This window comes from Polistes dominula, unplaced genomic scaffold (assembly GCF_049000335.1).
Source record: "Polistes dominula isolate Pdom_NZ unplaced genomic scaffold, Pdom_raw_medaka contig_24, whole genome shotgun sequence".
Taxonomy (NCBI): domain Eukaryota; kingdom Metazoa; phylum Arthropoda; class Insecta; order Hymenoptera; family Vespidae; genus Polistes; species Polistes dominula.
In genome coordinates this window covers 5,596,450-5,610,585 of record NW_028301150.1, presented here as the reverse complement: position 1 = coordinate 5,610,585, position 14,136 = coordinate 5,596,450, and the positions used below count along the sequence as shown (strand labels likewise).

At 33.7% G+C, this 14,136-nt stretch overlaps 1 protein-coding gene across 2 annotated transcripts in view; it reads right to left on the bottom strand.

Moving 5' to 3' along the window:
• Positions 1 to 14,136, bottom strand: part of LOC107065519 (chymotrypsin inhibitor) — a 132,037-nt gene that overhangs the window by 4,114 nt on the left and 113,787 nt on the right. For both annotated transcript variants that reach the window (XM_089177726.1, XM_015319282.2), the window contains exon 2: positions 3,668 to 3,780. In XM_089177726.1, coding sequence (XP_089033852.1) covers positions 3,668 to 3,780 — 113 coding nt within the window. The remainder of the gene's footprint in view (positions 1 to 3,667; positions 3,781 to 14,136) is intronic.

Sequence of the window (14,136 nt, the reverse complement as noted above, 5' to 3'; positions counted from 1 at the left end):
ATAATTTCTCGCGCTATGTGTAATTAAAACCAATCAACGACGTTAAGTATTATTAGAATTACATAATTGACTACATTATTTCTTGTAAAGATTTATTGTTAAAAAACAAAAAGAAATAAAAAAGATGCCTGATTTAATAAAAATATGCGAAACGAACGGAAGAAATGAGAGTAATTAAACATATCCAACTAACGTATAAGATTATTTGTATCAAACTCGTACGACAATAAAGGGCTTCTTCGGTAGAGTGGAATTATTATGCACGCGAAATGAGAAGAACTTTATATCCTCCCTGGTTTTAATTACTCGATGCTTCCGTTTTAATCGTCCTTTCGTTTGGACACGTAGACACGAGAGAGAGACGTAGAAAGAAATAATTATTACAGCCCCTTCGAAGACGCAACCCGTCGTGCTTACTCGCAAAACGTTCGAGCGGTCTGCAGGTGCACTGCACAGCACTGAAAACGCCTCAAGTACGCGACGCAATGTCGTCGGCTTGCTTGATTCTCTTCCTTCCTTCTCTCGTAAATTTTCTTAAATTATTATCATCATCATCATCTTCTTCTTCTTCTTGTTCTTGTTCTTCTTCTTCTTCAATGGTGACAGAGACTTAGTGCTTAACAAATCAACCAAATTTACATTTAGTTTCCTAATGATATTCTCATACCGTATATTTCGTTTCTAATTAATGTACCCAATTTTCTAATTCAACACAATCGAGTTTCATTATTCATTTTTAAATGAATTCATTTCCATCAACATGGTTATAAAAGAGAAATAAAAATGAGAAGATTTTATTCAAAGATAATGAAATTATCTTAAACAGCTGTTTCTTTTCAACACTATAGTTTTTTTCTTTTTATATACAATATTATGGAGTACGGTATATTCTCGAATAGCATTTTAATTTTTAGAAAAATTAATATAATTTCAAATTGTTATATATCAATTTTTGTTTATCTTTTTTAAATTACCTTAACACAATTTTCATAATTATTATAAATAGCGAAAAAAAACAATTGTATGAAATAAATTTTATATTTATGATACATATATTATCGCTATTATATTTCATCTAAGTTAAAAAAATAAATGCAATTTTGTAAAGCAGATTTTTAACGTTATTTTCTATTATGTCTATTATTCGACAATCGTATGGAATTGAATTCTGAGAAGAAGAACTCGATGGTCGAGCTTGATACTCCGTTATCCAGTGTATCGTCCGAAACGTTTTGGGGAAATTCGCGACACTTAGGAAAGTTTTCTACTTCCATTAGGAAGATTGAAAAGCTTTGAGCAGGGTTTTTCCGAAGTGTCGAACGCCGACGATAAAACGTTTTAGTGCTATTTCGTGGAAAAATCATGGAGTAAGTAAAAAGTAGAAGATTAAAATAAACTCATCTGTTCGTGGTGGAGTAGGAGAAATGATTTAAAAAAGTAGAAAATAAAAGAAAACAAAAAGTGAAAGAAAAACGTGGGAGAATTATTCCAAAGTATTATTGTATGTCATTTTTTCCGAGAAAAATAAATGAAGAAAAAAAAAGGTTGAACACAAGATTCCAGAGTCGAGTACATCCACGTGGATCGTAAAAAGGGCTGTGCCGCTCGATGAGGTCCACCTGCAATACGACGAACGCGGTGATAAAATTTCAGGGAGCGCCTGTTTACGGTTACCAAGGAAACCTGCCAACCGGTAGGTAGCCATATGCGTGAGTTACAACGTACGAGGGTGTTCGTCCGACTACAACGATCCTTCTCTTTTCTCCTATCAACCCTTTACGATAAGGGATGATCGACGTACGCACGACTTAAGTGCACACAGATATTTTTCTTCACCACTGAATTCAATTAAATTTTACTATATTATTCGAATGTGACTAATCGTAAATGTGTTACTTTGAAATTACACTACGTTAAGTGAAATCAAATAAATCGAGATTTTTTTCAACGTTAAATAAAATCAAATTTGTCAATATTCAATTTTGACTTTAATCCATCAGCACAAATGTTTAAATAAATATTTGTTTTATTTTTTTAAATTAAATTAATGTTTATAAAAAACGAAATAAATTAAAAATAATATTCTAGAAAAGTCTAAAGAATGTTAATACATTTCTTTTTTGCAGATGTTTTAATCAACGATAACGTTGAGATAAAAAATTCACTCTTCAGTGACTATTAGTAAAATCCACTATGCCGATGAAAGGTTAAAGTTTTATGACGTTACAGTGAATCAAATGAACTGATTCAAATGATATTTTTTTTCTTTTACCAGTATTTAAATTCACATATCCACATAACGTGTTTACTTTGAAGACGCGCGACCTTGCAGAAATTAATTAAATAAAATGAATTTAAATTATGTAAATTAATTTTAACCAACTCATCGACGAGTTATGAATCAAGTTTTTATTCACACATACCGAGTTTTAAAGATAGTACGAATGTTTTGCAAAGTTACTATATAGTCTTCTCAGGAATCTTGATCGATCCATTCGTTCTATAAGCTAGCATACGAACGTGCCAGCACGTATGTATCCTTGAACTGGTTCGAGGTTCGCGAACCTGCCGTTTTCTCACGACAACGTGCACGCAAATCGAGCCTAAGCAAGATTAACCGACGACACGTTCATTCTACGGTGAATCAACTTGAATGATGCTATTTTACATCATGATTTATTGAAGTACAGAGATCGAATGCGATACGAATTATCTTGATCTTCTTTTGTTTTCATTTATGTTTTTTTTTTTTTTACTTAAATACTTAAAAACTTATAACGTTGTTGAAATATGATGAAATTCATTTTGATCTGAAAATTATTACGTAAAACATGTTGCATAGGCTTTTATATTTCATAAAGTAAGAAATAAATATTACACATTACATATTAAATACTCCATAATTCATCATTTGTATGATTTATGTTGACAACAAACGCAATTAGAATTAACCTGTTTTACATGAAAAATAAGTTAACTTGGTGTTCTTAAAACAAAAAAATTTTTAATCATTATTGCTATTGAAACATAGTACACGTAATTCTGTTTTTAAACGATAGATACGTTCTCGATGAATACATGTAAAAACATATATTGCACCTTAAAAAATACACTTTCTTTAACTCATCTTAGATCAAGTGCTTGATCAAGTAAAATTTTCTTTTTAGAATTTAAAAAAAATTTCCTATAAAAATAAAATTGGGTGTACCATTAAAAAAAAAAAAAATAATTCAATTATCTCGAAGAATTATTTAGATTTATCTTAGAAAATTTAACATGCAGAACATTTATTATCTTATAATAATTTTATACAGTGTGTCATATATTTAGTCCAGAAAATTATGACAATAATATCATTGATTATATTAAATGTTACAATTAAAATATGAAATAAATAACTTGCAAAATTAATGTTTGCCGATGGAAAATTTGGAAACGATTTAAAAAAAAAAACAGAATTAAACTTACCTAAGTGAATTTTTGCTATTATCGGTTAAAAACATTTTACGCTAAAGAAGGAAGTCAAAGGATGGAAGGAACTCGGTTGACTAGTTTCTCAGCGACATTATCTTACGTTAGCGAGCCTTTCACTGGGATCGAATAGGAGTTTGAGTAGTAAGAGGATCGCGAGAGTTAGCATCGAAAGAACATTAAAAGACTGTCTCACCGTCTATCAGAATGGAGTCCAAGGACCCTGGTTGGCTTCGATGTCCAATTGTGCAAGAGCCTATCTTTTTACTGCGTCGATCAACGATCCGTCCAACGCACTTTGTCCCGTTGCTTGGAAAAAGAGAAAGAGATAGATAAAGATAAAGAGAGAACTCACATCAGAAATAGAAGAACGAACTCGATCTTCTCGAATTCGCGTTCTACGACGCCTTTCTACCGTTCATGCACGGCTCGCAGCTGCTGTGGTTTCCGGGGCACGAAGCAAACAACCGACCGATCACCAGTTGGCCCAACGAACGTTGCCAAATTCTTTCATTCCTTTGTTCTTTCTTTGACTATAAAACCGGTTTCGAATAAAAACAAAAAACAAAAAACAAAAATACATCTATCTGCCAGTCAATAGGTATCTTTAATGATAGATACTTTAATATATTATATGAACACCAACGACGATGATGATGATTATTCCTCGTAAGATAATGTTATTTCGATGTTGATTTTATATGTATGTGTATGTCTTCATCATCAACTAATTGTAAGCTAAAGAATCAGATCCGGTGTAAAGAACAAAAAATTGATCGACTAGAGATTGAATGAGAATTAAATCGGTGTTTAAAAGATATTATTAGGGTTATATGATTACGTTTGATAAAATTAAAAATATAAAAACAATTCGCGTTATAAGTTAATAGTAATAAAAGAAAACAGCTGGTACATACGTTCTTCTCTTTCATCTTTAAAAAAATAAATAAACGTATACAAGCATAAACAATTTTTATTACTCAACTTTGTACCCTGGGTATTTTATTAAACGTAACATAAACCCGTTATTTCGAACATTCGTTTAAATCATATTTCATTCCTGAAATTTATATTTCTCGTACACACGTCTAACATGAATGAAACGTTATAAATAATTTTATTTATTACGTTTTTTAATAATCTCATCGTTAAATCATAATTTAAGAATAGAACTCTCATTCAACATTATCAAACAATGGATTTACCTTTGTTCGTTTTCCCATTGGAAAATGCGTACTTATTCGTTTTCTTTCTTTTCGATATTTTTTCTTTCTTTTTTTTTTTTATTTTTTTCCTTGTCCGCATAGACAGGATTCCCCTTCGGCAAAGGATCGGCGAGTCTCCTCTACGTCACTCGATAAAGCGACGAATCCGCGAAGGATAGAGGCAAAATCATCCCTCGTTAATGCCGGAGTAATGACTGGGGTGGTAACGTTTTTGAGAACCCTCGACGAGCCACGTTTTATCCTTCCTATAGCCCCCACCCACCCCCTCGTCACCCCTCTCTCTCGATTCCTCCTACCTTCCAGTACCATGTTTCGCGACCCTCGATCACGGCCAGCGGGGGGTCCTCCCCCCTTCACCCCGAATTCATCGTTCCGGTTCTCTTTCCCTAACGTAGAAAAGGCCGGAAAATAAAATCACCTCCGGACCAAAATTCGGGCGCAATTTGCATGTGCACGTTTTTTTTCTTCTTTTCTTTTTTTTTCGTAAAAATTTTTTATCTGTTTCCTTTTTTATTTTTTTCCAATCTCATCCGGAAACACCAGGTATAGGTCGGTATTGGCACGGATATGTAAAACGAAAATTCTCTCGAGTTTTTAACACGTTAATTCATTCGAGTCGCATAAACGCGTTATATTAAAAATATATGTATATACGTGTATTTTTGTGTGTAATATATTGTCACACGTATGCGTCATGTTGTTAAGAAAAAAAAAGTATCTTACCTTTCAAAAATACGACACATAATATACGCGAGATTATTTAGTTAACGGATTGAAAGATGTAATAACGTTTGCTTTGACAACACGGAAGTGAAAATTGAATAAATAATATATTCCAATTGGATTCTCTGTGAAAATGTTTTCGAAGAATATAAAAGTTAATAGTTAAAGAAGATTTTTTACCAAAGTATTGTTTTTCAGTATGTATTATTATTTGCACGTGTTTACTTTTTTGAGTATAAAAACTTTTCTTTCTTTGTTTATTTTCATTTTTGTTCAATGTTATATGAAAAATTTAATATCGATTAATCTAGAATATTAAAAAATAGAACACGTTTAATACGTAAGTAAAAGTTATAAAACGGAGGGAAAGGACAACATTCCAACATTCCAGTTTGACTCTTAAACGTTTTAGGAAAACAGGAAGTTAATCGTAAATAAGGATATTAGGAAACACCATTGAGTCGAATACAGGAAGGATAAGAAAAAGTAAAAATAGAGAAAGAAGAAGAAGAAGAAGAAGAAAAAGAAAGAAGGTTGCTTGGATACATCTAAATCCCTCGTAGGTTCCTCGTCCAAAAAGGATAAGAGCATGCGAAGCAGGTGCAACACATGAAATGAGTTCCGTCGTCGGCGCTGGTAGTATCGCATTTGATCAACTGCCTCCGGATGAAGGTATTAATCGTAAAAAGAAAAAAAAAGAAAAAAGAAAATAAAAAAGAAAAAAAGCAAGCAGCTAATAGATTGTGCAAGACGAGGAAAAAGGACCAGTCCTTCACAGGGAGAAAAAGAAAGAGAGAGAGAGAGAGAGAGAGAGAGAGAAGGAGAGAGAGAGTGCTTTTACGAAACGAGACTTTGAAGGAAGGGTAGATCCTAGTCAACGATAAGACGATACGGGTTGTTGATTACGAGTTCTCAACAACAAAAAATGACGCTGTCGAGAAGCTAAATGAAAAAAAAGTTTCTATTTTATTTATTTATTTATCATCTATGTATTGAGTTGTTGGGAAAATAATTTCATTTTTTCATTTAACGATATATAATTTCGATATAAATCTTCAAAAAAAATCATGTAATATTCTAACAAGTGATATTTGAAAGGTGATTTAAAACCCTATTGCCTTTCGATTTGATCGAACGGTTTATGAAAGTCGGTCAAATAGATTTCTGCAATTACGTTAATAGACAGATAAACACACAGACACATCGTGTTAATCGGTTTTTCTTTCATTGACTATAAATTGTACTCGATATATTCGTAATTGACCGTAAGTGTAATGGATGGTTTCGAGGAATCGCGCCTGAAAACGAAAAAATGTACGAATCAAAAACGTAGTTGGGAATAAAAGAAGGAAATGAGACTCGTGTCGAACGGCAGTCAAGGGGGCGTAATAAAAATTCGTCGGCACGCAAAAAGCCTGTAATTACGGTGAGTCAGGCGTCCCGATAATGACGCCTCGCAGTACCAACGAAATCCCGTCCTCGCAAAGTGGTAATACGAAAATAAGAAGGGTGCCTTCACGAAGGGTTCCACTTTGGGTCCCGAGTACACCGAAGAACGGAACAACGATGAAACAAGAGACTAATGCAGCTGTTATCTTATAAATCGATGTACTGGTTAGAAGAAAACTTGGACATTATGATCATTTGTTATAAATAATAATTCATAAAAAAAAATTCTTTGTAAAAATGTGTTTATTACGAAGGATTTCACTTTTAGTCCGAGTTCATCAAAAGAACGGAACAACGATGAAACGATTTACTCATTAGAACGAAACTTGTATATAAACACTTATTAATTCATATATAAATAATACATACCAGATATGTCTAGATCATGTCTTAACCTTATCAATTTTATCCACGACACAATCTATTTCGTAATGTGTCTGCGATTGACGAATTTTCAATGTTCATTGTTTTACTACACACGATTGAAAATGGTAAATAAGTTCTAAAACATTAAACGCAATATGCATATCGTTATAAAAATACTTTGAAATTTTGGAACGAAATAACGTAAAGAAAAAAAAGTATTTCTCATGTTGATGTCTCATGGAAGTAACATCGTTGAAAGTAGTCTCAATTTTTCTCCTTGACAATTTGAAATCCACCCATCTGACATCAATCTCTCACTCTTTCGAGGAGTAGAGGACTTTACGACGACGTCTTTGGCTCTTTGACATCTTTTTCTTCTTCTTATTCTTAAATCTTTCGCGCGAGAAACGTCTCCACCTTACGACCTTCCATCTGGGAATTCAAAAAAAGAAAAAAAGAAAAGAAAGAAAAAGAAAAGATTCCTAACTCACCTGACATTTTTACGTATATATGTAAGATATACTCTAGCTCGTTTACATTGCTTATCTCATGCTTCAAAATATCACACCAAGATATCGTTCTACGAAAACTTTTATATGATAACATTCAAGACAAATCTTTAATATTTTCTAATAACAAATGCAATACTTCCAAGAAAATTATCAAAACTATGCGATACCAATCTTATCGATATTATATTATTTTATACGAATCTTTTTTTATCACTCTATATTACTAATGCAATCAGAAAATACACCGAACGACATTTATACCGGTTTTTCTTTCTTGAAAACAGAAAAAAAAATATATTTTAAATAAAAACTCCACCACAATGGACTTTCCTATCTTATAAAATTTCTAGGAATAAACAAACATAAACAAAACTCTGTTTAATATTATCGTACGATATATCAAAATTTTGGAAAAAAAAGCAGTATCGGATAAAAGAACTAAAAGAAAGAGAACAATATTTGTTGACACATGCTGTTTTTTCTTGTTAAAATAATTCCATCGTGGATTAAGAAATGAAAAAAAAAAAACGATTTGTGCAATTGGTGCAATTTAGGGATCAAAGTAAATGCGAGCCAGTGGGACAACCTTACTTAACTTCGTGGAATACAAAATTCCACGTATATATTAAAGGGCACATAATTGTTTGGCCCACGTGAGTGGGTGCGGTCTCTTGTCGCGTGCTAACTGACAAAAGTAAACTCTTTAAATACGATACGTAAAAAGAAAAGAATAAAAAAGCACATTGGCACGGTAGCATGAAAAGTATAGGAACGTTATGGAGAAATCGATCTGGCCCAATACGGCGAACGTATAATTTTGCCCAATAATTTCTATCCACGGACGATTTGAGATGAATCGACGCGTGCTTCCGATTGGTCGAAAACCCTTGATTCCATTCTACCACGTACGATTTTATTTTCTCCTTTCTTTATTTCTTTCTTTCTTATAACCCCACACATACACACATACACATACACATACTTAAAATCTTTATATAAAAACGCTGTTAGAAAAAGGATATCCCATAAAGTCGAATAGGTAAACTAAATCACCGAGAGAAATGGACTTAGATAAATTACCCTTCTTTTTTATTCCTCGAGATATGATTTGACCAAAGAAGAGAAAAAAAAAAGAAAGAAAAAAATGCACCAAAAAATAAACAAAAAAGAAGATAATATAATCTACTTACAAAGTTTGTTATCTATAAAATGATCGATAGATCTAGTTAAAAGTCAAAAAACTGATATTTCGATTTAAAATAAATCACATTAGTGAATACGTACTTGTACGTCTTATTATAGATCTTTCATTTGAATATTGATAGATGTATCTAAAAGTAGTAATTACTGATGAAAAATTATCGATAAGATCCGACATGTACTTACATTAGTTGTTGGAAATGTGCTGTCACGTTTTAATCATTTGAAAATTAAAGAAGATTCTTTAGAATGAAGAGACGGACATAATCATAATTACATTTTCACGAGGACGTAAATATCAGATGCAGCTCGTCTAACTCGATAGAAAAAGAAGAGGAAGAGGGTAGGGAGAAGGAAAAGGAACGACTCGCAGAAAGGCGGTTCGTTTCACATTCCCAGACGGCGGAATGGCTTTTCAATCTCAACGGAAGAGCCGAGCTGAGCTTTTTTTTTCAATGGTGCGCAACGCGATGAATAATCGTGGGCGCAACGATGATCGATGCGTTCTTGGATAAAACGTGAATTGGTAAGGGGTAAACGTGTGTTCTCGATACGGTATCGAACCGACAGACGGACGAATCTACATCAGGGTAATCACGGCGATACGTCATATGGAAAAAGGTTATACATCCATCGACAAGTCTCTCTCACTCACTCACTCTCTCTCTCTCTCTCTCACTCTGTTTTTTTTCCTTTTCCTTTTTTCTCACGTGCAACTCATGTGTTTCACCCTCGGGCAAAAGCGTTAGGGCGCGAGCAAAAATCACGGCTGGTAAATTAGGCATCCTCCTACGCGTGACGGACCCTCGCATTTGTCAGAAGGAAAACGAAGGATATGCAAGAGAAGGATAAAGAAATATACATGCATATGTTACGTATATATATGTGGTATAATACGTATTCCATCTTTTCTACCTATTCCTTTTTCTTTATTTCTCCCTTTCCGCGCGTTCTTTCATGAAGAACGAATATAGACTATGCACAACGTGGATTTTTACGAATTGGATACCGGTGAGAAAAAGGCGTCCCGTCGAATGCCACCCTGGAGACCTAACGGCAGTCTTTCTCTATGAAATTTTCGATCGTACAGGCAAGAAAATCAAGAAAAATGATCTCGTTTTAATAACGAAGTACCCTGGAAATGAAATCGATCCGTACCAAAAGAGAGATTGGGGGGAAAAAACGTACTTGCTATTTTTCACAAGCTTCTGTGATATACCATCATACCTGACATTTTACTAAATGTAAAAGAAAGAAAGAGAGAGAAGACTAATTCTTTCCTTTTTTTTTTTTTTACCAAAACAAAGAACCCACGTCCGTTATTTTCAAAGATAAAAAAAGAAACGCGCAAGATAGGGGGTGTAGGGGAAGGGGGTTATGAAGAGGACAGAAAATATTTAATCATACAACAAAGATAAAGGTAAACCTTGTATTAGCTACCAAAAATAAATCAAATATGTTGATCAACGTGTTACGAAAAATTCACTGGCAAAGTAAGAAAGAAAGAAAGAACGATAGGAAAAAAATAGAAATAGAAGATAGAGAGAGAAAGAAAGAAAGAAAAAAAAATGAAAGATCGAGGTTACGGCCTGTGGGAAGGAAGGAAGGAAAGAACGTCATCGTTTAAGCACGATACTTAACTCCTTTATGGGTCTTTGCAAAAATAAAAAGAGGTCGAACACGTGCTGTTGCTTCTTTTACTACGTCGTCGAATTCCCTGGCGCTAACCATCGCATTTCTTCTATTCCAAAGGGTACCAAAAATAAAGAAAGAAAAAACGAAGACAAAAACGAAGTAGAAAAATAAGAAAAAAAAATAAAAATAAAACGAAGCATAATGAAGTAGAAGAAGAAGAAGATGAAGAAGAAGAAGAAGAAAGGACGTAACTACACACTCACTTCGTCTTCTTCGTCCTCCACGCGGTGTTCAAAAGAGCTGCGTAGTTTGACCCATATATATATATTATACTATATACTATACTAAAACACTATACGGTCTATCAAACACGCGTGTTTTTCTCGCGCACGTGTTGTTCGAATTTGCGCGAAGGTCGAATCGGGGACCGTCCATCCTTTTTCAACCAACAGGATCTCTTATGTAAATGCTGTTATTGATATATAAGTATGCGTTTGTCTACACGTATATGTATGCGTGTATGTGTGTCCACGTGTATTCGCGTGGTCACGTAATAGGGGCCCTTGGGAGAAAGACCTTGGGCCCCGCATGCCAGTTCGGCCGCTTTTGCTAGCTGCCTGCCTGCTTGCTTGCCTGCCTTCCAGCTGCCTCTCTCATAAGCACACATACACACACACACAACAGTCTCTCTTCTCTTTTTTCCCCCCCTGTTTTGCTTCTCCTATATGTTATCCCCACCTCTTTTGCGAATTATCGCGACCTTGAGTTCCGTCCATGCTTTGCACGGACGCAGGAAGAAGCAAAGCAGGCGAAACACGCGATGCACTTCTCCCGTTCCCATCCTATCCCCCTTGCCCCTTCCAACCCTTCACCTACCCCCTTCCCCATCTTTCTTTTTACTTTTTACTTTTTACTTTTTCTTTTTATTCTGTTTGAACAAGGCCAAAACCAGCTGCATTTCTTCTATCGTCTCGTTCCTATTGCATTTGAACAAACGAAGAATGATTTGCTTGAATAATTTATATTTCAAATTATTATTTGTTTTTTTTTTTTAATATTCAAGGTTAAAAATTATTGAAAAAAGAAAGTAATAACAATGAAATAATTATATCGGAGATTTGATCATTGTTTTGAAATAATTGACGAGTGTTACAACAAGAAGCTTAGTAGATGCGTAGATCTATATATTTATCAAGTATACATCATAGAAGGGCATTAGTCGAAAAGGGTTCCATCAAATGAAAGGATGCGTTTCCCTGTTCTACTCATTAACGAGACCCAACAACGTAGTCAAGGGAGAAAGCCCTTCATTGTCTGTTCATGAAAATCGATGTTTCTAACGTAACTCGGACGAATAAGTGTTCTTGATACGTTTCCACAGTTGGTAGCCCTTTTCTGTATAAAAAAAAATCCATGGAGACAACGACGATAAAGAAAAGATATCGAGGATACTGAAATTATGGGAAAACATGGTCGGTAATGGTGGTGATGGTGGTGGTGATGGTATTCCTCAAAAAATAAACCCGTAGGGCGTTGCTTTGCGTCATTATTTTCACGGCATCCGACTGCTCAATCGTCCGCAATCCCTCGTGCAACCACACGAACAATGATATTACGAATCGGCCCTTAATCGATGAACCAATGCCGTTTACTTCATCGATCGATAAATAAGAGACTTATTTGAAGTGGGTAAAATAAACAAACAAAAAAACAAAAAATATATATTCCTTACTTTTAGTATATTATTTATATTTTCCAATATGTTATTACAAAATAGTTAATAATTTGGCAGATATATATATGCATGTCAATAAACACAATTATTTAATTCTTCAACATTTCGTTCATTTATTTAAATTATTTCAAGCAATTTTAATATATTCAAATAATTAAGTGGTAGATTATTCATTAAATTCTAACGCGACAATTCAATTTCGCATTTCATTATTTCATAGTGTGTGTGTCGTTACTTTATTACTTATTACTTACTATCTTCCAGTCTTTTTCCCCCAAATCGATATTTAATAGTTTTCTAGAACACCGAGTTTACGTAGAACTTATTCGGAAACTTGGATATCCTTTAAAGAGGTTACTCGTTGAATTCATTTTGCACGCGACTCTTTTGCAACTCGCTGTTTTTTATCATCGACATAAAAAGGGTGGACTTAATTGAAAATGAAGGAAAAATTTATATTGTATCAAATATCATAAAAACTACAAACGAGTTATAACGAAATCTAAATTAAACTCAAGTAAAAGAAAATATTACTACTATAATGAGAAATGTTTAAAATTAAATGATAATTTAAAAAACAAAATAGGGAGGTTTAATTATAAAAGAAAATTTGACATTTAGCAAATATTTTATTTACGTTGGCATAAAAAAGAATTAATGACGTCTCAGAATCGCAGGAGTCGAGTTCAATCATTGGTAGAGAAAAAGAAAAAAAAAAAGAAGAAACAAAGAAAAAAGAATAAAACGAACATAGAGACGAAGCAAGTATATTTGAAATTTAGATAGTCGGATTGTTTCGGCGCAAATCAAGAGAAATGTGACCCCGGTGAGTTTGTGAAGGAAATATCCTCTGCCCTATCTACCCACTTTCGACTCTTCCTTTCTCCATTCAGAGCCCTTATATTCTCTGCTTTCTACGACTCCACGAGTCCTCTCTGTTTACGGTTAAATCACTTTTGTTCTCGACGATGCTTGTGTCACTCCTCCTGTGGACCACTCCCCCATAACCCCCTATCCCCGTTCTCTATCTTCCTATGTTTCCTTCATCTCTAAAAAAGACACGCGCTATGTTGTGTTGGGCGTTGATTTAATCGTAGATATGTGCATGAATAATATACACGACAAGGACAACAGTACACACAACTCGAAACTCTTGGACTATATTTTCTATACTTTGAAATACGTTTAACCTACTCCGTTAACACTTATCATGCTTACATTTAAATCGTAATTTCTAGTTTAACTTAGGCTTGAATTTTATTACGAAATCCTCTTAAGTTTTTACACAATAAACACATTTTCTCTCTTTTTCCCCCATTTCTTCTTCTTCTTCTTCTTCTTCTTCTTCTTCTTCTTCTTCTTCTTCCCTTTCTATCTCAAAACCACCATCTTCTCTTTGTCCCTCGCTGAAAATGACCGACTTCCTTTGTTAAACTACGCTACGGAAATACAAGCGTTGATTTACGAGATTTGCTAAATGTACTTAACGTCCAGACTAAAGTTCAACTAAATTTGAAATTTTTTTTATACTCTTGCCAAATTGGATCCACCATAATGTCCTTCAACAATTTCAAATTGTTTCATTTGCAATCCCTAATTTTCCGAACCTTTGTCTATCAAGTTTCATCAGCTAAAATTTGATATATATTTTTTTTTAATTACATTTTAATTATCAAGCATGGTTTTTAATACCCGTTTTTTTCATTGGTATTAATTTTCTTCAATTACGTATGGTATTATAATTAAAATGCTTTTATTGATTGTTTGTGAGTCTTTGTGAAATGAAAAAAAATGCGTTCATTAATTTTCAAAACATACA